Genomic DNA, 24881 nt, shown 5'->3' on the forward strand with positions numbered 1-24881 from the left:
ACGGTGCCAGAGATTAATCTAGATCACTAATAAAGTTTTTGTCCAACAAACTGATATGAGATTTAGCAGATGGAAACCAGACAGGCGGGAAATACTTGAAATAAGGCAGAATAAGAAAAAAAAATAGAAAATTTCTTCAGAATAGATCGATCACCGAAATTCTTAAATAAAACTTACCCAATAAGCCATTTTCAGGCATTTGAAGAAGAAACAGACGGAATGTGTTTCTAAAATGTAAATTTCCAATCAAGAATCACACCTAAATTTTTAAGAGCTGTATAGAGTTAAATAAACATTATCAATACAGAAACCTGAATGTTGAGGAGCCACTGTCCTTGATCTACTTAAAAAAAATCATACTTTGATCTTTATTAGGGTTCATGCAACTTCCTGTACTATACTTTACAACATGCACTGAATTTAGCTAGATTACGAATTCCTTATCTACCTTTATATGTAACCTAATTCAGATGTAGTGAAAGGGTTTGTGTATTGCCACGATCAGCAAAGCTGTAGGCTACTATAGTCAGGGCCGCCCATACCAGGTTGATTCGCTGTGAGCGATCAGAATAAGGTCTCCCACCATCACCAATCCGCAATGGCTAGCGTAACAAAGAGACGGCTAATCAAGAGAGATTGTAAGGACATCGCTCCCTCCGTCGTCCAGCATTCTCATCGAATTCTCCATTTTATTTAAATTCTCCTTTCGCCACACTGTGGCTAACTGTATATATTTGTTCTGCTCCCTCAGAGCTACAATTTCATGTATTTATCATTTCGCTACATATTTCTATTGAATTGTATTTCAAGTATTTTTAAGTGTGAAAAAAACACACATTTTGTGGCGGTTGGTTCAAGCCAGATTGGCGCCAGCTACATTGCCGTCCGCACCTTGTATTATATTCTCGCACCCGTTTGAATAAACCATCAGTTGTTGTTGGTGATAGCTCGTCTCACTGTCCTTACAACTGGTGACCCCGGAGTTGAAGTAGCATCAGCGGTTTTGGCTTTGCCATTAACGGACTTATTACGGTAGTGCTACCTTCTTTTACTCCGTTACCTTAAGGTGTGAGCTTCGGCCTGTGGCGTTCCCACACCTCGGTGCGTTTGTAAGGCAGTAGGATGAGCTTAACCGACATCTCAACCTCCCACCTCTTCGCCGACTCGTCGACTGTCCACAATGGCGGATTCAACCCGCCCATCATGCCCGACAGCCTCGCCTCCATGCCCAAAGTCAAACTGCCGCCGTTTTCTCAACACAACACCGCTTCCTGGTTCCTTAGAGCTGACATCCTCTTCCGAGTCGCTAGGCTCAGCGACTCCTGCGCCAAGGCCGACATCGTTCTCATCTCTATCCCAGATGAGATTTCCCCATGGCTCAAATCCCAGGCTGGCCAAGTTTCCTACGACGACCTAAGAATGAAACTAATCGGTATCTACTCACTCTCCGTTTCAGCCGGATCTCGCCGGCAAACCCATGGGTGACACCTCTCCTGTCGAGGCGTGGAACGAGTTAACCGGCCTGCTAATGCTTCCGGAGACCGACAGCAATGGCCGACGATGCGAGATTAGCCTATCTCGCGAGATTTTCCTTCGACGCCTGCCGCAGGACGTAAGGGCCCAATTGACGGACGCCAACACGCTTCGGATGAACGAACTCCTGTCGAAGGCTCAGAAGCTCCACGAGGCTTCAAAAGCATCCCGCCTTGGGGCATCATCAGTATCGTCTTCGTTCTCCTCCTTCAGCTGCTCTTCCATAGACTCTTCAGCAACACCTCCTGACGACGATGATGAGATCAACGCTCTGGCAAGGAGGAAACCACCGCAATCGACACGTCCGAGCCCTAGGCCTAATCCAGCGTGGTGTTTCTACCATCAGCAGTTCAGCAGCGATGCCAAGAAATGTAGGGCACCATGCAATTTCCCTAGAAGATGACGCTAGAAGAAACCACCTACCACCATCGCAGCTACAGGAAACCAAAGAAAGAATGGTTTCTATATCCTCGACACCATCTCCAACCATAGACTCATGGTCGACACCGGCGCTATGCAATCAACATTCCCGCAGTCACAAGCCGACCTAGACTGTGGTCCTAGCAAAGACGCCCCCTCGCTCGTCGCCGCCAACTGGTCTCCCATACGGTGTTATGGGACTAGGGTCCTCAGGATATCTATCATGGGCCGTTCGTATTCCTGGCCCTTCGCCATCGCTGACGTCAGTCGCCCCCTCCTCGGTGCAGATTTCCTCGCTCACCACGGACTACTTGTTGACGTTGCTGGGAAACGCCTCATCGACACAGGAACCTGCCGGTCCCGCGCCCTAAGAGCCGGCCCTGCCACAATGTCCGTATCCGCTGTAATGACGCAGCCCTACGCCGACCTTCTGCCAGGATCCCCCTCCAAGCACGGGATCTGCCACCTCATCCCGACGACGGGACCTCCTACTCACGCCAAATTCCACCCCCTCCCGCCCCAGAAGCTGAGGGACCCCAAACGCGCCTTTGAGGACATGGAACGCATGGGTATCTGTAAGAAAGCATCGAGCCCCTGGGCATCTCCCCTACACATGGTAAAGAAGCCTGATGGGACCTGGAGACCTTGCGGCGACTACAGGCGCCTCAACCTCATCACAACGCCCGACCACTACCCTCTACCCAACATGCAAGACCTGACGAATGCATTGCATGGCGCGAAATACTTCACCAAGATGGACCTTCTCAAGTCTTACTTCCAGGTCCCCGTATTTCCAGAGAACATTCCGAAAACTGCCATTGTGACACCGTTCGGATCCTACACCTTCGCATACTCAACCTTCGGTCTACGCAATGCGGGGGCGACCTTCCAACGCCTAATGGATAGCATACTGGGCGACCTTCCAACGCCTAATGGATAGCATCCTGGGCGACCTACCATTCTGCATCTGCTACGTCGACGACATCCTGATATTCTCAAGGACCAAGGAGGAACACCGGAGGTAAGTCTGCGCCCTCCTCAAATGCCTGCAGGAGAATGACCTGGTTGTACGTTTCGACAAATGCACATTCGGCGCCGAAGGAGTGGACTTTCTCGGTCATCGCGTGTCCTCGAGTGGGGTAAAACCCATGACAACCAAGGTGGATGCCATCAGAAAGTTCCCGACACCTACGACCACCCGCCAACTTCAGGAGTTCCTGGGAATGGTCAATTACTACAGGCGCTTCATCCCCAACATCGCACAGACTCTGACACCCCTCAACGACGTCCTGAAGGGAAAGGCGAAGAAACTTGAGTGGGTTCCCCACAACAACACGCATTCACCCGGACAAAGGACGCCCTCGCAAACGCCACCACCCTGGCTTACTTCGACGACAACACCCCTCTGCGACTGACGACCGACGCCAGCAATGTCGCCTGTGGGGCTGTGCTGGAACAGCTCGTCGATGATTCTCCTTGACCATTGGCATTCTTCAGCAGAAAACTGAAACCCGCCGAAACAAGATACAGCACCTTCGACAGGGAGCTCCTCGCCGTCTACCTCGCCGTCCGCCACTTCAGGCACATCCTTCACAATCGCGATGGACCATCAACCCCTCGTACACGCCTTCACAAAGCTTTTTCCTCTGCATCCATGGTTTTATTTCAGTCATTATCTCATCAATTTTCTTCTTTGTATCTTGTGTTGTTGAAATTGAAAGGTAGAACTGAGTATCATCTGCATATAGTTTAAAGCCCACTTTTTGCTTTTTCAAGATGTGTGATAGCTCGATAGTGTATATGTTGAACAAGATAGGGCCCAGAACACTACCCTGTGGTACACCTTTCATAAGAATTCTCTCACTGGATCGTTTTCCAGAAACTTCTACAATAGCCTTCCTATTCATTAAGTAACTTCGCAAAAATTCCAGTGCTTCCTCAGTCACTCCAATAGACTTTAAGTCAAGTAAGTGCTGACAGGGTTACCATTAAGCTTGAGAGGTGTTATAGATTTTTCAAGACACTTAGGGGAGGCCCCCACTATAGAAGCTAGCATTGCTGCAGAATATTTTGGGCTAGAAGAGCCACTTGCCTGTTTCACAGAGCGACACACCTTAGCATAATGTCCTTGCTTCTTACATTTCAAACACACTGCGTCCTTAGCAGGACACTGAGTTCCGGGATGCCGGTTGTTCCCACAAAAAAAAAAAAAAAAATAAATAAATAAATAAATAAAAAAAAAAAAAAAAAAAAAAAAAACATCGGGCACTAGAAGTAGCAACAGAAACAGACTTATTTTCAGCACTAAACGATTCCTCCTCTCGACTCAATGCTGACATAGCAGCATTAACAGGTTCTGCTGAAGAGTAGGAGGCTGAATGCTTCTGGGCCATTTCTAGAGTGCGGGCCTGTTCATAAGCAGTATTTAAGTTCAGTGTCAAATTCTCCAACAGAGGCTGGCGTATTGCACCAGAGACCAAACCATTAATGAAGGCATCCTGAACATAACTGTCACACGCTTCCACGGCAGTTACACTTTTGAAATGGCAGTCCTTAGCAAGTAGCTTCAGTACCTGCAGGAACTGATCCAGGGACTCACCCGAGTTTTGCCTGCGAGTGGCAAGCAGATGCCTGGCAAATATTTCATTGTTCGGTTTCACGTACACAGATGTCAGAACCTCTTCAGGTTTCTCATAAGTCTCACACTCAGAAATGTAGTCATACACACTAGGAACCACATAGTTAGTGTGAAGAACCAGTTTGTCAAGCGTAGGGGTAGTCAGCTGCACCGCTTGAACGAAGTTTGTAAACGTCCTCAGCCAGTGTGTCCACTCCTTGGCGGCCTGGGCAGAGTCAGGGTCCACATCAAACTAGGGTGGGCGCAGAAGCCGTTCCATGGCGATTGAATTGATTAACTGAATAAATTGAAGTAAACCTGGTGTATCCAGAACTAAGGTTTTATCCAGTTAACAATTTCACTGCAGTTATATCCTGCAAACAACAAAACAAACCTTATCAGACATAAACATAAACACTTGTGTTAAATAAGAAGGTAGGCTACATACATCACACTCCTTATGAACGACAGGATAATATAAACAGGTTTATTTTTACCACACATGGCCTAAACCATAATAATAATAATAATAATAATAATAATAATAATAATAATAATAATAATAATAATAATAATAATAACAAATGAAAACAACGAAACACTCCATAACATATACAACCTCGAACCAGTAAACGCCAGATACCACAAAAAAGCCATACAAGCCTGAAAAAAAAAATACTCACAACTTGCATCAACAAGTGAGGAAATAACAAACACACAAAACGAGCATTCCCGGTGAAAAGGATAGCTCCCTTCATAGCTCAGGATGAACCAAATCCGGAGTATTAAAATAAAACAAAAGTAGACGGACATGAATGAATAAACAAGCCCCCCAAAAGGAATAATCATGAAAACACAAGTCCCTCGGAAGCTGGCAAGAGAACTCACCTCCTGGAAGTCCACAAGGTACGATGTTACAACAAAAAACCAACAACAAAGAACTATTGGGTCTGCCCAATCTTTTCGCCTCCCACTGTAATTAATTTTAACACTATTTCCTCCAATACGTACTATCCTACCTCCCCCCACTCTCCTCCCTCACCTATCCCATCCCCTTATAATTTTGCTGTAGCTATCGTATGAGATTGCGGAGTGGTCTTTCTAATCAGGCAGTTGAATTGGTGTAAACTCAGAACAGCTCAGAAGCAAAGGGCTTAAGAGTTCAAACTTGCTGTGAATGTTTTTATGTTGAGCTGGTTGACATAAGTCTATTTTAATTGACTATATACTATGGAAAATCTAGTTTAACGTTGTTACCGATCGTAAGATATTTTATATCCGTTTTTCGTTGCTCCTCACGTAATTTATTTGTTTCTGTATTTTTATTCCTAACCGGGCTATTTTTCTGCTTGTAGTGGGTTACTTTTCCAGTCAAGGTTTTAGCTGAGATAATAATGGTAGTTTTACAAGTCTTGTGGATATACAATTTTCTTTTTATCGGAGAGAATTACTTACTTTGACAGGTGTTTTTTCCGGTCCTTTACAGCAGGGAAATCCTACTTTCTAAAGTACATCCACTGTCATTTTATCTTGTTCGTTTAGTTAAAGTAGTGGCACAGTCGACATCATTCTTCAATTGACATGATTCCAATAACTCACTAAATGCTAAAGCATCAGGATTTGATGCGTCAACCACCCAAAGATTGAAGACTCCACAATTAACAATGCATCTATCTACCAATATGGATAATCTCATTCCATAAGGGGTGGGGGGGGGGGTGGGTGGGGGGGGGGTAATTTTGTGTTAAAAGGAAAATACCCAATTAGTTTGTCGCATGTCTCGTAAGTTTTATTTTCTCTTACAGTTTAATCTACACATGGTAAGAAATAAAGAAATAGGGGAACATGGAAAACGATTATTGAAAATGTCATAAACAAAGTGTAACGTTCGTTGACATTTTATCTATCCAAAATTTTACGAGATGTTTAGACGGCAATCCTTCGATTTTTTTTTCGATTTATAATTCTTTATTATCATACTTTGGCACATTAATCATCAGCTGAAGAAACAAAACAAGGAGAGTTGTCAAGTAGGATTTTTTTTTAACAATATATTCAAGTCTATCTGATATGAGTAGCTAAAATTGGTATTCAAATTCTTATAGGTGAATAGTTTTTAATGTGATTAAAATGGGGTATAATAGATTCCATTGATATGTTTTTAACGAAAATATTTTTTCCAAAAGTAGAAGCTTAAATTTACCAATCGGTCTTAGTCCCAATCGTCCTTCAACTAATCAACTTCTTCAACCAATCACATTCGAAAGTGTTGCGCGGTGTAATCATGGCGGGTACGAAGATAGAATCCAAAAACTGCATTACTTTAAAAGGCTCTGCTCAGTTAGTTTCGGAATTTTTCTGTAAGTTAAAGAGGTTTTCGTATACTCTGAACCTTAATTGGTTTAGAAAACTCTTAGGTTTTGGTTGGCATCGTGGTTTGAGGTCGACATTTAGGTAACTGCCATTCTTGTTTTCCCCACCGGGTTACACCCGTGGGTTACAACATGTTTGTTTTTAGTCATTCTGAATAGTTTTAATCAAATTAATACGTGGTAGTTGTTTGTCACTGTATAATCTAACCTTTCATGGTAGGATTAACATATTGGTAGACAGATTAGCCACTAGGCCTACTTGGTTGCAGCTGAGACAATCGAAAATTAGCCTTATTTTAAAACAATGTGTCAAGGTTATACAAGTAAGCTTCTTTCGTTATTTTCTTTGGTCATTTTTAATCTTGTTTTCCTGGCCTATATACTGGTGTATACATCTGGTGTTGACTAGCTTACGGAGTCTACTGTAGGCCTAAACTCTTTAACACAGGCAGTTCAGGGGTCAATGAAGTTTTTGAATACAGTAATGACATGCCATATATCTCATTTATCATGTAGAGAAAAATACCCAGCATTGTAGCCATAAGTTATTTGCTATTGAAGAAAATATCTAAAATGAGTTAATAATACTTAATATGACTTGGAAGAATCTGAAAGATTGAAGGAATTACCGGTATATACTATAGCATAATAATCGGTAAATATATGATTCTTTAATTTCTAGCCAAATACATGAAACATATACTGTCCTACTCGTTATCGTGTGTTTTATACATTTATGAACAAGATTGTTCGGGCAGGCAACCCGTTCATGAGTTTTAGGACCCCCTTATATAAAGACAATTATGGGGAATCCCAGTGGGAAACCGGGGTGTATTTGTGTGGGGAATTGTCATCAACAAGTGATTTGCAGCAATAATATTAGTCAGAAATGCAAAATAAGCACAAGATAACCAGTTCGTAAGATTTGGGTCATGGAATATGTGATCATTTAACACTTTTGAGATTTGCAATAGGGTACGTACATAACCTAAAAAACCCACCCTCCTAACCTAACCTAGTAGTTCCCAGGTCACAACCCCTAGCTGGTAGGCAATCCCCCCCAGATCCCCCTTCCCAGGTCACAACCCATAGCCTGGGGCAACCCCCCTGGACCCCCCTTCCCAGGTCACAACCCATAGCTGGGGCAAACCCCCTTGACCTCCCTTCCCAGGTCACAAATGCTAGCAGATCCCCCCTTCCCAGTTCACAAACTATAAGTAAATCGTAATAATTCTTTACCTTATGGTTGACACTTTTTTTTTTTTTTTTTTCTTTTTTGGCAACGTTTACAGAATCTTTGCAGTAGATTATGTGCTGTTATTCCCTTAAAAATAAGTCTGAATCAGACCCTTGAGGCATTATTTCGCTGTTATTTTTTAATTTCACGTGAGTAACAATAGCTTTACACCGAACGGAGAGTATTCCTATCATAAATCAATTGCTGGCATAAATTAAAATAAACTAAATTTTGAAGTAGATTGATGTGCTTCCCTTAAGTTCCCTCTTGGAGACGTCTCTACGTGATGGTGGTTAAGTTGAAATTGAAGGGTAAGGGGGAAAAAAATGGCTGCTGTAGAACAACATCTTCGAACTTATGAAGCAGTGCCTGTGAGCTGTTAATTGGTTTTAAGAAGCCACCTGACAGTATGTCATTGTAAATGCACAGAAACCAAGCATGCACATTAAGTCCCAAAAAATATTTGATGTAAACAATGGACTTAATGAAAAACATACCCCACATTTTAATCGACAGACACGTAAGTTATTATGCCCCAGCCCCTATGAAACATAGAGAAAACAATACCAAACTAGCCAGCACTTTTATTTCTTATAGAAAATTCCAGTTTCACTAGTAACTGAAATATATATTTACCCAATAATCCCAATGGAGAAAATTAGAAGTGTTCTTGGTGTATAGAGATATTGGTATTTTGGGAGCCTTTGTAGTTGGTTGGGACTGACTGGATCAGTAATCAAAATGTTGATAAATATACCATATACAATAGCACAATATTCCTAATGAAAAAAAGAAGTGTTCCCTGTGTATTAATTGATACTTTGACATATTCTGATATAAGTAAATTGGAGGGAAAACCTTATTTTTCTAATTTTAGACTTTTAAATATTAAACTTAGCCGGTGAATATGTAAATAGCTGACGTCTCCGACGGCCCGACAGATTCCAAAAACTCGCGAGCGATCGCCATGAAGGTTGCGGGTGTGCCCACCAGCGCCGACTATCGGCCAGATACCGCATATACTTCTCAACCAAACTAGTTCTTCTCTGTCGGTGTCACCGACAACATTGGTTCCGCTCGCTCTAGACCTCGAGTTTTCTACCGAATTGGTGAAGTACCTTGTTTTGGTTTTATTGGCTTTCGCTGTGTTGGTTTGTTCCTTCAATAAAACTCTGGAAACCCTTTTTTGTTTTTTGTTGATGAACTTGGCTTTCCTTTGGATTTTCTCTGGATTTTCATAATGGCTGACCCTTCTCCTGTATATCGCAAATGTGCGAAAGATTGTAACAAACGTCTTCCGAAAGCTTCTATCGACCCTCATACTGTTTGTGCTAATTGCCGGGGTAAATCCTGCCAATTAGGAGATCGGTGTGAGGAGTGTGTGGTTTTATCTGAGTTCGAGTGGTTAGAGTATGAAAAATATACTCGGAAACTCGAAAGAGATAGGGTGAGGAGAAGCTCGTCTAGATCTTTAGAATTTTCCTCCTCCCATGCCCCTGAACCTAATCCTTCCCCTGTAGTGGTAGTTTCTGAACCCCCTATTGGCGCTCATGAACCTTCAATGCGCTATATGTTTTTAGCTATTCAAGCGTTGGGTGAGAAGGTTGAAACCTTAGCCTCGGACAGGAACCAGCTTATGTCCGATGTTAAGCTGTTAAAGAGTCAAAGTGGTAAAGTGGAAAGTCAAAGTGGTAAAGTGGAAAGTGCGCAAAATGTGTTTAGTGTTGCGACCGAGGGTTCGTCTGTTCGTGCTTGTCGCTCCCCTAGTCCGAGACCTCTTTCAGGCTCCCCTGCACCAGGGAGAAGGAATGTCGTAGGACTTAAGGGAGCGAGAGGTGTAAACCGACGTACAGACGGGGTCTCGTGACAGAGGAACCTTGATTCCTCGTTACGCTGATCCTTTGGGGTCTTGTAACTTTAGTCACTCTAACACTCTGGTGTGTTGTGACAGGGAAACTGCGGTTTCTCGTTACGCTGACCCTTCGGGGTCCCGTAACAACAGTTACATTGAACCCTAGGGCTTTCGTAACTTTAGTCACTGACACTTCTGTGTTTTGTGACAGGGAAACTTTGGTTTCTCGTTACGCTGACCTTCGGGGTCTCGTAACATTAGTCACGCAGAACCCTTGGGCTCTCGTAACTTTAGTTACTCCGACATCTCGGTGTTTAGTGACAGGGAAACTTCGGTTTCTCGTTGCGCTGACCCTTCGGGATCTTGTAACATTAGTTACGCAGAACCCTTGGGCTTTCGTAACTTTAGTCACTCCGACACTTTGGTGTTTAGTGACAGGGAAACTTCGGGGTCTCGTAACATTAGATACGCAGAACCCTTGGGCTCTCGTAACTTTAGTTACTCCGACACCTCGGTGTTTAGTGACAGGGAAACTTCGGTTTCTCGTTGCGCTGACCCTTCGGGGTCTCGTAACATTAGTTACGCTGAACCCTTGGGCTCTCGTAACTCTAGTCGCGCTAACACTTCGGGGTTCCGTGACAGAGAAACTCCGGTTTATCGTTGCGTTGCTCCTTCGAGTTCGCGCTACATAGTTCACGCTGAACTTTCGGGTTCTCATGACCAGAGTCATTCTTATTATGACAGAGAGATTTTAAACTCTCGTTGTGTTGATCGTTCGCGCTCACACAACACAAGCTATCGTGAACCTTCGGATGAGCGTATCAGTGAGTTCTCTCAACAACCTGAGAGCTCTCGTGCGCACGACCAAGTTGGCGCGCACGACCGAATCGGCGTGCATGACCTCCTTGGCGCGTGCAAACAAAATGGCGATCATGGCGCGCAGGTTTATCCTCTGGCGCGCCATGCGAGCGAGCAACCTTATGCGCGCCAGATGCGCGAATAACCTCATGCGCTCCATGAGCGTGGAAAAGGTGCGCGCACGAGCTCCCTTCCGCTTACCAACAGTGTGACGCAAGAGCAGCGCACTCAATCGGATAGGAGCGCAAGACCATATTGGCGTGCGCACACGATCCGATTGGAGCGCATGACTGTATTGGCGTGCACGCCTGACCAACATGGTGTACACGAACAACGAGGTGCACGCAACTGGTTGAAGTGCACGAACAACTCTTATGATCCTTCTGGGTCTCACAACGCAGTTCACGTTGAACCTTTCGGTTCTCGTGATCATAGCCATACTTATATGGCAGTGTGTTCACGAGTGCACAAGAGGTTTACTCTTATGACAGAGTTTTTGAACTCTCGTCCCGTGAATTGTTTGCGCGCCCATCGTCATCAAGAGTTTTACTCTGATGACAGAGGGATGCCTGCTGCCTAAGGGTTTACGAATCCCTACAGATAACTATGATACAGTTGCTTTGGGTCCTGGTCACGTATCACGATTCCTGGAAATTCCATCAGGAATCAGCGACAGAGTTCCTGCAGGTTCTCAGCACAACATCCCGCAAGGTCGTGAGAAAGGAATTCACAAATCGATTCTGAACCCCTAGGTTCTCATCCGAATCTCTCTGTTTCCGCGATCCAGAGTTTTCTGAAAGCTATATCAGCTAGTCTGGTTTCGCCAGCACCGATCCTTTCGTTTTTGGACGAACCACCGTCATCTTTCCTCCACCTTCCCACTTCGAGTGGTTTGGTTAGCAGATGGAAATGAGCGGGGAATGAAAATTCTTTACATTGCAGTTCATTTCCCCAGGCAGGCTTTGCCTGATTTAGAAAGTAGTTTTCTCACTATCGAGAAAACGTTCGATGGCAACTCCCTTTGAGTAAGCGGTCGATGGCAATTATGTCTGGCCTTCTTGAAGCAAACCCCCACATACGATACTTCACCATTTTTCGGGCGACTCATGTCTGAGAAGTTTTTACAAAACTTCAGTGGGTGTTAAAACTTCATGAAGGCCGTAAGCATTCCCGGAGCATGTACTCTAGCCAAGACAAAATCGCAAGGTTATGGTCTTAAACTCGGTTCTACCGTTTGATGGAGGCAGCCTCCCCCGTCATTGTACCCTGGGTATAACAACTTGCCTTTTTACACGATAGTCTTCAGAAACTTTTATTCTATCCTTACAGGGTTATTGTTTTAAACAATTAGTCCCGAAGGAACATTGTTAGCTGACGTTAAAAGAACATTAGCAACAGCGTGGGCATCTTTTCATTACGTTACGAACGTTTCAAACCCCACCCACAGGTAAACGGACATCCGTTTCTGTGTAATGAACTCTGGCTAGCCCCTCATATAATGAGGAGGGCTAAACCAAAGGGGAAATGACCGCCTCTATAACTGTATATTTTGTTTGAGAACATGTTTGTTCTCATTCAAGGAAATAATACAATTAGTCAACGATCAAAATTCTTTCGGCAATAATGTTACGATTTGTTGCACATACATTATTCCCACAACCGGATTTGTTGCAAACGTTTCTTGGATGCAGAGAATGCGCATGCGCTAGCGCAAATGGACAAGTACATTTATGCGTGCAAGCGATCTTTCTGCCAATAAGGGCTATATACTTCTTCAAATTAGAACTCTGTTCTATTAAGTTGTATATTTATATCCCTTACTGAAACCAGGTTATTCAGTACATTACCTGGCTGCTTTCCTGTAACCAGACATATGGCATTTATGTTCTGCCTCCTTATAGACTTTTTTTACTTTCCCCCGATTGGAAGTCTTAGTCTCCTACAAAGGCTTTGGCTGGACACTTCTCATAAGCATATCTGTTCCCTAGTAGGGAACATTTAATATAAATGCTATTTTACCGATCGGAGACGGAGAAGTACGAACATTTTTTGTCCTAAGAAGGAGAAACCTCCGTTATGAATGTTTCCAACGTTCTCCAACAGTTCCGGATACGAATTTTAAGTCGAACTACGCATGTATGCTTGTCATGCGTACGGTTCGGTGTTACTACTCAGTAGTAGACTTATGCTCTTTACCCACCCAACAATAGATTGAAGATACGTCTCAATCCACTCTTGGGTTTGGTTGGATGCGTTCGGTGATTACCGTACAGTCTCTTGTCCGGAAAGTGATCTTTATGGAGATTCGCTATTATATCATAAGCTGTACTGTTTAACTGGTTTACCGTTTGGTATCGGTCTTATTCGGCCAACCACACTGAATTAGTGGCAGATGGAGGGAGAACAGGCTGTTCCCCTTCGTTGCAAGAACGTGCAATTGGTTACACGTCTCGACATCATCTCGAGGTGTGTTTATTGCTATGCACTAACCCCCCCCTTCACCGCTGGACAATCCGCGGACGATGGGGGCCAGACGAGAGCTTCTGCAAAGAGGCCTGTCTTCTAGTCTTCCCTCTGAATCTGATGCACTCTATCATGCATCAAAAGAGAGGGGGGTGGGGCATATGCAATACCATTCCATCCTCGTCTGTTGGCCCGATTCAGAAAGGTACCAGCATTCACCTCTCTTAGAGAACCATCTAGCAGTACAAAGCCTTAGATGGACAGAGGACAACTAGTTGCCCCCATTTGCTTGCGTCATTCCTGGTATAGGAATGTGCTTGTAAAACCACCCAGATAGTGGGCTCCTAGTGTCTTGGAATCATCTTGTATCCAACAAAGTCTTAACTTTGGGGGGTCTCCAACTGTGGTTATGCTCGCAACGGCCCTGATCTTCAGGGTCCCACTCTACCATTCCCCAGGCCCTCAAACAAGTTGTATTCCAAGATCGGTGGGGCGGCCTAGAGGTGTGCCTTATTTTTTCCCCCCATTCGGTCTGGTGAAAAAGTCCACAGTCAAGTCAGGATAAGCAGGATCTTATCAATGACTCTAATAGCTTCGATATGGTATCCCGCAGAACGGTTCCCAGACCTGCAGTCCCTAACGGAGCTCCAATAGCTTTACTATGGCAACCCGCAGAATGGTTCCCGGACCTTCTACAGCTCCTGACGGAGTTCCGAGGGATCTTCCTCCACGGCATGATCCTCCAAGCAGCCACATGCTAACACTTTTCTAAGTCGTAGCTTTGCTTCGACTTCTCGCCTGGGACAATCCTACACCACCCCACTCAGAGAGACCTTTGGCATCAGGTTACGGAAAAGATGTCTAGGCACCTCAGACACTTTTCAGCGTCGGTCCTCCAGTCGAAGTGTTCGGTCCTTGGTGACTGATGTCGTGGAAGGGGATTCTCTCCCATCGATGCCTTTACTTATGCAAGTGTGAGATAACTTGTCCCCCGTCGGATCTCAACCTCCTCCTAGGAACGTGGTTCGGGTCCTTCAGTCTCTGGTGATCCCTCTCTACGAACCGTAGGCCCAGCAGCAGATCACTTCTTTACACGGAAGATGCCTTTTCTACTCACTTGGGCGTTAGTGTGTTGTATGATCCAACCTCTGTTGTTTCGTACCCTAGGAGAGGGGGAGAAGTAATCCTGAGTGGTGTCCCTGAGTGGATTGCCAAGACTCAATTCCGAGTATGCTGTACCCTAGGTGCAGCCCTTTTTTTATAAAAAATCTTCGTTCGGTACCCGGAAACCCATCAACTGGGGTTTTACCCAGTGAGGAGTCTGTGGGGTTACCTTAAAAGAACGATACCAGCTCGCCCCCGTGTGTCGGCACTGTTGACCAGCACGGGGAAGGTCAAGAGGACCTCAAGGATTTCCTTCCCCTCTGGGATCGGAAGGCAATTGAGGTTACTCTTAATCTAGACTCTCCTCCATCCTAAGACCCAGAGCTCGTAACGTCACTGGCGTTGCTACGTCCTTGGCGTTCAAGAAACTACTCTGTGGTGCAGATACTTTAAGTGGGTATGTGGAAGCATCAATCGACCTTCATGACTCACTACCTGCAAAGACGTAACCCACAAGAACATGGAGACCTTTTCCATTAGTCCTGTGGTGGTTGCATCACAAATGGTCCAATCACCTCAGGCTCCTTGATGGACAAGTAGTAGAGGGTTGAGGGCTGAGACTACCCAGATTAGTCTGGGGTGAATGAGTAAGAATGTCTGGCTCCTTTCTTCCTTTCACCTTCTCCCCTCTGGGGAAAACAGCTGTGCAAGCCTCAGCATAGCTGACCTCACCTCGCTGCAGGTGAGACCCATTTCCCTTGTGCCTCTTAAGTATAGAAGAATACTTTGTTACGTCCCCAATACCTTTTAGAGGGAGGGTATTGGGTAAGTCTTTAAGAACAATATGTTCTCTACTCGAGTTCCTATATTAAAGACAAGCCACACTGTTAGTTCCACTCACACACAAGCTTCTGCAGGCCGCTATCATTGCATTACCTCATATCGGCACTTGGTTTTAGCGAGGGTAGGGTCCCTTCTACTATCGATCACAGATCGAAATAGAGAGGACCCCGGGTCATGACCAAGGCCAGTTGGTAAGGACTTCCTCCCTCCTAAGAGTAAGTCACCCTATTATGAATAGCGAAGGTTTGTATCTGTGTCGGAACAAATAACAAATTTGGAAATAATTTGTATTTTTCCTAACATGCAAACCTGAAGCTATTTATACAAATTGGCCCGCCACCCTGTCCCCCAAGAAGTCCTGCCATAAAGCAAAGTGGTTACTCAGCCGAGAGGTGTGAGTGAGCGGGTTAGCCAGTCTACCCCCCCCCCCCCCCGCTAACTAGCGGATGGGGGTAGTTATCCCTCACTAAAATTATCATGGCTCGTCTTTCAGCTGCGCCGAAAGTAATACCCTTTTAATGAATAGCTTCAGGTTTGTATGTTATGAAAAATGCAAATTATTTCCAAATTTGTTATATTTTTTAAACAATCTGTATTTTTCTTAGCCATACAAACCAGTTATTTATATTTCCTGCCTCATCCACCCCACAAGTCTTAATCGAGAGCAAAGTGTAAACAGCTGGAGGTTCCAACACTACCACCCAGTGCGAGTGGATCCAGAAGGCAACCATACAGTGTTGTCAGACCCACAGTATTTCTTAAATTTGGTTGTTGCAAAACAGCAACAGAGTAAACCCATATACAGTGATATCTCTTGACACGAATGCTCCGCATACAAAATTTTCATGATGCGAAACGATATGCGAAGATTTTTATGCCTCACATCACGAAAAAAATTTCATGATACAAAGAGAGATTCGCCAGCCAGGCCGAGAATAAAATAGTTATCCATTAAAATAGTTATCCATGAGGCAATTGAAGAAGATGGATTGTTTATACATAATAAAAAATGTACTTCTCTATAGTAAGAGTACAGGTAACTATAATAATAGTACAGTATAGTACATATGGTACAGTATACAGTGCTTTATATTTCGTATATGTACGGTATTGTACTGTATGTATTATATTTTCCATTCATCATTGCATTATGTTATAATATCTACTTAATTTACAGGTATTATCAGTTAGTTTAGGTAGATTGAATGATTGAAATGTATATGACTGTACAGTATTTCATTGTGGTGATAGCTTAACTGCATTATAAAATTTTATGTGGTGGTTTTTTTTAGGGTTTGAAACGAATTAGACGATTTACATATAGAAAATACCCCATGATATGAAATTTTCACGAAATGAAAGCCACTTCGGAACAAATTGATTTCGTATCTTGAGGCATTACTGTACTTACATGACTTAGCTTTATATATGTAGGAAAAATACAAGTTACTTTAAAAATTTGTCGTTTCGTTAATGTTAGGAATATCAATTTTACCCAAAATATTTTCCCAATTTTTGGCAGCACTTGATAACCCTGATAAAAAAATAGCCATAGTAATATTGAATGATAAAGACTTGAACCACTCAAATTGTCAAACTGTAAATCGGGTGTGGGTGTAGGTGAATATCAACCTTCAAAAGTTACTCTCCAAGATTAACTTCTAGAAACATTAAGTGGGGGAGATCACAAGGCCACACCTCTTTTGTGAGATTCAGATCTATTATATAAAGTAATGGTGTAATGGGCTAGGTTAGAGCTAATGATGGGTAATTTAGAGATGCATGAACCGATAAATGGTTAACTGTAAAGGCAATGAATCCTGTGTGATTTTAACCCTTTTACCCCCAGGCTCTTTGGAAATTTCCAAACCTTAACCCCCAAGGGGTTATTTTTTTCCCAGCATATTTTGCAGTATATATTTTTTTAAATTGCTCTAACAGCCTTAATTTTTGCCATAGAGAGGTCAGGTTGGTCTCATTCTCTTGGAAAATGCCTGAAGTTTCTCAAAAAATTATCAAAAATATGAAAAAGAAAAATTTTTATAGCATTTTTTTGCAAGGACGTACCGGTACGTCCATGGGGGTAAAGAGATGGCTTTTGTGAAACGTACCAGTACGTCCTTTGGGGGTAAAAGGGTTAAGAAAGTAAATACTGTACTGTTCATTTCAAGTAATATTAAATTTTTTGTTTACTTTTTTGAATTGCTTATTATCCTTGGATATATATTTTTCAGATTATGGAATCAACAGTATCTTGTATCAGCGGGGTGTATACCCTCCAGAGTCTTTCACTTACAAGCAGCAATATGGGCTTACTCTCTTCACTACTACTGATGATAAGGTCAAAGAATACCTCGAAAATGTCTTGGCACAAATTAAAGGTTGGATATTTTTTTCTGTGTCATAATTGTTCTGTAGCTTTTTCTCAGAATCCCTGATAAAGGAAAGGCAGACCTTAAATTTTGCAGATTTGATTTTTTGGTGGAAATCCCTGGAATAACATAAAGCAGGTATGGGAAATGAGATGTGTTGTTATGTGGCCCCTGAGACTTTCTAAATTACTGAAATGTTTTTTATTAGGTTTCTGTACAAATACAAACTCTTGCCCTTTACATAGGAGAATGATAATAGCGAAGCTGAAATGCGTGTGTTAAATTTTTTTCAACGAGGTGTAGGTAGTTTGCCAGTAGTTACCGACCGGGAGCAGTGATACTCAATGAGTGGTCACTTTGATAATAGTTGTCAGCAAGAGCAGATGTTCTGGCTGGCTGGTCTCTGGGCTGAATATTTTAATTGCAGTTTTTTTTTCTTGGGTTTGTGACATCAGTGATTTCTTGTGAGGATGCCTGCTGATATGCGGAAATGTCTGGGGGTGTCAGACAAAAAAAAAAAACAGCAACTTTAGGAGCTTAAGGGAGATGGATCCTCACCTTTTGTGTGTGGCCTGCAGAGGACACTCCTGCAGTGTCAGGCTCCCCCTGTGATAGTGTTAGGAGTGGTCACCCTTCCATTGGGAGAAGTATGTCTGGGTGAGTAAAAAGAAGTTGTTCCGTAACTGAAATACAAACCACGCTATTTAATATGGGGATATTACTTTCGGCGTTGCTGAAATGACGAGCCATTAGAATTTTAACGAGGGTTTACTACCCCATCGCTAGTTAGTGGGGGATAGGGAGGGGTAGCTTGCTACCCCTCCCCCCTCCCACACACACCTGTGAGAGCTCACTTTGCTTTTGGCTTGGGTGATGACCGGATGTGTCCGTTCCTACCCTCGCCTATATTGACAGCCATTAATCTTTTTTTGCTTTTTCTTCTTGACAGAGTGTTTGGAAGTTGGCCTCTATTATGCAGAAGTGTCCCGGATTACCTGACCGCCCTTGCGGAACTTATATGTGTCCTTTTTATAGGGGCCAACGGTGTGAAAGAAATAAAGTTGTGGTGAGTGTGGGGAGTGGTCTACCTCCCAGTGGGAGAGGTTTACCCGGCGCCGGAAGAAGAAGTCCAAAAGGGATATTTCTCCTTCAAGGGTTCCCTTGAAGAGAGAAAATCTCAAGGGCTCTTCTTCCGTAGCCCAAACCTCCACCGAAGCTCCCACTCGATCGGTCTCTCCCGAGAGGGCGTCAAGTGGTAGCGTAGGCCGCAGTTCTGTTAACCGATCTCAGGGTTTGGGAGAGGGAGTTGCCTCCCATAGCGAGGCAGCTCCTCATCCTCCCCTGGGGGAGGATTTTAATTTTGATAATAATGTGTCTAACAATGATTTATTACAGCTTTGGGCTTCCTTGGGGCTTCAGGGCTCGTCCTCCAAGGAAGCCCTGTTTGACATGATCAGGTTGGGAGTAGCTGTCAAACAGTCGCCAGCAGTAGCAGAGGTTGATCCTTTGTCTATCGTCGACGTTGTTGTGGCAGAGGCTTCTGACGAGTTAGGTCAAACCCCTGCTGCGGTTGTTGATGTAGCGGAAGGCTTAGTTCCCCCCTCCGAACATCCTTCGAGGGAGGAGTTAAGTCCAACGGTCTCTCCTGCAGGTGTTTCTCCCCCTTGGGGGAGTGCACTAACAGAGACTCCACTTTGGAGGACTGCTGATGGTCTGCCTGCTGCCAGAGGTCATATCAGACATAAAGCTCACCCTCCTCTTCGCCGTAGAGGCCTGCCTTCATCCCACAAGGGTGTTAGGAGGTGCCTCTTCGGGTCTTCATCTTCGCAGTCCCCCGCAGAGGATCCTCCACACCGTGCTCCGACCGTTCCTGCTGCATCCCTGGACCTCTCCGCAGATCGTTCGCGATCTCCTTCTCTTGCCTGACCTTCCGTCACCGTTCCTGGCCGCTGATGCCAATAGCGCTCACCTGCGCGCCATCGATCTCCTGTTCGCCAGTGATCTTCACCTCGCCAGCGCACATCTGCGCGCCCTCATCCTGCTGCGCACCACGCACGCCCACGATCTCCTGCTCACCAGCGCTCTTCTCCTGCGCGCCAGCGTTCACCTGCGCTCCAGCGTTCTCCTGCGTGCCCATGATGTTCGGATCTGGGCGCAGGAGGGAAGATTCCTTCTCCTTCTCGCCAGCGATCTCCTGCGCTACACCTAACACCGACGCGCCATCGGACCCTGCCTGCTCGCCAGCCTTCTCCTACGCGCTGACGCACAGTCTCCATCGCGCGCCCACGCGCTAAGGGTATTTCCCCTACGCGTGCGCACCCAACGCTTTCCCCTTCTAGAGCTCGTCGGGACCCTGCGCATCCATGCGTGCGTGAACAACCGCCTCCGCGCGCGAACGCTTATTCAACCTATTGCGCACACTCCAGAACGTGCTCCTGCGCTCCACCGATCGCCTGCGCGCCCACGCACTCCATCTCCTGCGCACCATCGCTTGCCAACGCGCCCTCTCGCCATCGCTCGCCCACGCGCGCCCTCGCCATCATCCCCGCGCGCCCGCGCCCATGCGGATCCAGTGTCGTTGAGCTCCTTTGCCATGGGATTGGCAAGGGGCCAAGCCCTACGGGCAGAAGTCGAGACCATGTTAAAGAAGGACGCTCTCCAGGAGGTCGTCGACGGCTCCCCAGGCTTCTTCAGTCGACTCTTTCTTGTAAAGAAGGCGTCTGGAGGCTGGAGACCAGTCATCGACCTCTCGGCTCTGAACAGATTTGTCAAACAAACCCCGTTCAGCATGGAGACGGCAGACATGGTCAGACTTGCAGTGAGACCACAAGACTTAATGTGTACACTGGACCTGAAGGACGCGTACTTCCAGATCCCAGTCCATCCGTCTTCAAGGAAGTACTTAAGATTCAGCCTAAAAAACAAGATCTACCAGTTCAAGGTGCTGTGTTTCGGTCTCTCCACAGCACCTCAGGTTTTCACCAGAGTGTTCACCCTGATTTCATCATGGGCACACTGGATCGGCATCCGTCTCCTCCGTTATCTGGAGAGCTGGCTGATCCTAGCAGACTCGGAGTCGACCCTTCTTCAACACCGAGACAAACTTCTGGGACTTTGCCAAGATCTAGGGATCATGGTAAATCTCGAGAAGTCCTCTCTGCTTCCGACTCCATCTAGGCATGATCTTGGACACCAATCTCCACAAAGCCTTCCCATCAGACGACAGGATAGCAAGGCTGAGGAGGGTCACAGATCCTTTCCTCAAATGAGAAGAACTCCCAGCCCAATCGTGGTTACGTCTCCTCGGTCACCTTTCATCCCTGGCCCGTTTAGTTCCGAATGGTCGCCTCAGGATGAGATCCCTACAATGGCGACTCAAGTCTCGGTGGAATCAGGGACACGATTCCCCAGACGTCATGGTCCCTATAGGCCCTTCGGAACGGACGGATCTGCAGTGGTGGGTGACAGACGAGAACCTACGGAAGGGAGTGGATCTTCTTGTCCTCCCCCCGGATTTGATGCTGTTCTCGTACGCCTCAAAGAAAGGGGGGGGGGGGGCACGTTGTGAACCACAGGACTTCAGGCCTTTGGTCAGAATCAGAAAAGTGCCTCCACATAAACCTGCTAGAAATGAAGGCCGTCTTCCTGGCCCTTCAACGGTTCCAACAATACCTGGCGGGCCACTCCGTGGTGGTGATGAGTGACAACACCACAGTAGTGGTTTACATCAACAAGCAGGGAGGTACCTTTTCAGAGCAGCTATCCCATCTTGCAGTAGAGATACTGAGATGGACCGAAGCCCACTCGATTCCACTATCAGCTCGCTTCATTCCAGGCAAGAGGAATGTGCTCGCCGACAATCTGAGCAGGGCATTCCAGATAGTGAGTATTGAATGGTCTTTGGATCGTCTAGTAGCCAGCAAAGTCCTGACTTTGTGGGGTTCCCCGACTGTGGATCTGTTCGCGACAGCGTTGAATTTCAAGCTTTCGCTGTACTGCTCCCCAGTCCCGGACCCCAAGGCACTCTGGCAAGATGCCTTCCAACAACGGTGGGACAACATCGACGTGTACGCCGTTCCCCCGTTCTGTCTGATGAGAAGGGTACTCAACAAGACCAGAATATCGGTCAGCCTTTCAGTGACCCTGATAGCTCCGCTATGGCATCACGCAGAGTGGTTTCCGGACCTTCTGCAGCTCCTAACGGAACTCTCGAGAGAACTCCCTCTAGGACGCGAGGTTCTCAAACAACCACACGCCAACATCTTTCACAAGGCCGTGGCCTCGCTTCGGATTCACGCCTGGAGACTATCCAGCACCTCCTCACAGAGAGAGGCTTTTCGCAGCAAGTTGCGGAAAGGATGTCTTGACACCTGCGAAAGTCATATGCAGGAGTCTACCTGGCAAAGTGGAGAGTTTTCTGTGGTTGGTGTTGTGGAAGGGGTATCTTTCCATTCGATGCCACTATTCCAGCAATATCGGAGTTGCTTGTGTATTTGCGGGAAGAAATGCGCCTTTCAGTTTCGGCAGTGAAATGCTATTGTTCAGCCTTAAGTCTTGCCTTCAGACTCAAAGGAATGAACATATCCTCTTCGCTAGAACTTTCCTTACTCATACGGAGTTATAAACTTACCTGCCCTCAGTCGGAAGTGAGACCTCTTCTATGGAACGTGGTTCGAGTTCTCAGGTCTCTTAAGAGACCTCCCTTCGAACCATTACGCCAGGCTTCTGATCACCACCTGACTTGGAAGACGGTGTTTCTACTTGCTCTGGCTTCGGCCAAGCGAGTCGGTGAACTTCATGGTCTCTCGTATGACATCGCCCATTCAAGGGGATGGGGGGAGGAAATGTTCAAATTCGTCCCTGAGTTTGTTGCCAAGACTCAGAATCCAGGAGTGCCGGACCCTCGGTTCGACTCTTTCCGGATCTCAAGTCTCCGTTCTGTAACAGATGACCCAGACCATCTCCTACTATGCCCAGAAAGGAGTCTGAGGCTCTATCTTAAGAGAACAGCTGCAGTTTGTCCCCAGGTGCTAGCACTGTTTGTTAGCACCGGGAGGACAAAGAGAAAGGTCACTAAGAATACCATCTCAGCCTGGAGTCGCAGGGTTATCTATCATTCCCTGAATCCCGACCCTTCTCCGTCACATCGCCCTAGAGCACATGATGTCAGGGGCATAGCTACGTCCCTGGCCTTCAAGAATAACTACTCAGTGACGAAGGTTTTACAAGCAGGGGTATGGAAGCATCAGACGACCTTCACAGCCCACTACCTGCAAGACGTGACCCACAGGAGGCTCTATACATTCTCTATCGGCCCTGTGGTGGCTGCACAACAGCTGGTTTAAACCTCAGGCTTCTTAATGGACAAGTAGCAGAGGGTTGAGGGCATTGTTACCCGGTTTTAGTCTGCATGAAAGAAAAGGTATGTCTGGCCCTTATTCTTTTCTTCATTCTCCCCTCTCTTGGGAAAAGTAGCATCCTGGGTTCTGTGCACAGCTGACCTCAAACCACTGCAGGTAAACCATGTTCCCTTGTGTTCCTAGTATTAAGTTAATACTGTCACGTCCCCATACCCTGACGAGGTGGTATTGGGAGAGTCCTAGCCTTAAAGTTCCATCTAAAGGAATTCAGGTCAACTTCCTAGGACGAGTTGCACTTGCTTCCTTCACACACAAGCTTATGTAGGCCGCGGCCTTTGCAGAGCAAAAATCCAAAAGCCAGTAATGGGAGGGACTTACCACCCTACCTAAGGGTTGAGTCACCCATATTGAATAGCGTGGTTTGTATTTTAGTTACGGAACAAATGACAAATTCGTTAGGTAATTTGTATTTTTCCTAACTATACAAACCTTAGCTCTTTAATCAAACTTGCCCGCCAGCCCTATCCCCCGTGAAGTCCTACCTCTAAGCAAAGTGAGCTCTCACAGGTGTGTGTGAGGGGGTAGGGGTAGCAAGCTACCTCTCCCTACCCCCCGCTAACTAGTGATGGAGTTGTAAACCCTCGGTAAAATTCTAATGGCTCGTCATTTCAGCTATGCCGAAAGTAATACCCCCATATTAAATAGCTAAGGTTTTTATAGTTTGGAAAAATACAAACTACCTAACGAATTTGTCATTTTAAAAAGGATTCTTTGGCCCCGAGATCGAAAAAGTCATGTCCCCCCCCCCAGTGCCCTGCCCTCTGACCCTATTCCGTCCATTGGAGAAGAGCGGTAATCCTTTACCCTTGGGGCAAGCCTCGAGGCAAGGAGACCTTCCCGTTTCCCTTAGCAAAATGTGGAGTTTCATATTTCTTATTTGATGCCTTGCGCTTGTTGTGGCCTTCCTTCAGTCTTCAAGGACCCCCTTCGAAGGAGTGAGGGATGTCATCAGCTTTTCTTCTCCAGAGACCACAGGGAGAGGTAAATCTCCTAGGCCCTCTTTTCTTGGGAAGTGCCTTTTCTTGTAGGACTCGCCAGAGGACCACTTGTCTCCTATAGACCATGAGTATTCTGATCGTCACTCTTACGGAAGAGGGATGCCTCTAGAGTATATGAGCTCCCCAGAGCGTGTCTACAAGGTTACTAGGCAACCTTTGCCACACCCTTCCTCTTCAATGCGAGTGAGGTGTCTCACCCCGGTGAGCCTTGGCCTCATCCAGCTCTACCAGATGTGACTCACCCTTACGCTCCTCATCCAAACCCATCTCTCCTAGATAGGCTGCGTCAAGATTGGCTTTACCCATATGTATATTACCTAAAGGCTTTACCCAAACACTCTTTGTCCAGACACGCGTTGCCTACCGTGACGAAGAATGACGTTTGTCAGAGGTCTCTTCCTAAGTTTCAAGAATTAGAGATAGCCCCAATTTAACTTGATACCAGACGACACAATCGGGGTTCAGCAGAGACCCCACCTAGAGGCAACCATGGGGTCACCACCAGGAGAGATTACTTTAGTGGACAATTACTGCATGTCCCCAATTTTGTTTGATTCAACCTCTTGCTCTCCTCCTAAAATGTTTAGGAAGGACATGGGGCGGGGAACGACTGCTTACTCTGACCCAGGATAGACAGGTAGATTGCTCAAAGGTTACCAGTGAGAGGAGCTGCCCATCTAGCCATGTATCTGAGGGGACCCACTTTGACGAGAGAAGGGATTCTAAGGGGGTTACCAAGAACAGATCCAACACCCCAGTGGACCCTGGATATTAGAATGCGCCCCAGGATTC

General features: G+C 45.7%; 1 protein-coding gene across 1 annotated transcript in view; it reads left to right on the forward strand.

Annotated features, from left to right (window-relative positions):
* Positions 1-6771: 6771 nt before the first annotated feature.
* The window catches only part of LOC137646056 (mitotic spindle assembly checkpoint protein MAD2A-like), an 80635-nt gene continuing 62525 nt past the window's right edge, over positions 6772-24881 (forward strand). Inside the window, exons 1-2 of the mRNA XM_068379211.1 lie at positions 6772-6930; positions 17534-17680. Coding sequence (XP_068235312.1) covers positions 6855-6930; positions 17534-17680 — 223 coding nt within the window. The 5' untranslated portion in view covers positions 6772-6854. The remainder of the gene's footprint in view (positions 6931-17533; positions 17681-24881) is intronic.

This window comes from Palaemon carinicauda, chromosome 8, assembly GCF_036898095.1.
Source record: "Palaemon carinicauda isolate YSFRI2023 chromosome 8, ASM3689809v2, whole genome shotgun sequence".
Lineage (NCBI taxonomy): Eukaryota > Metazoa > Arthropoda > Malacostraca > Decapoda > Palaemonidae > Palaemon > Palaemon carinicauda.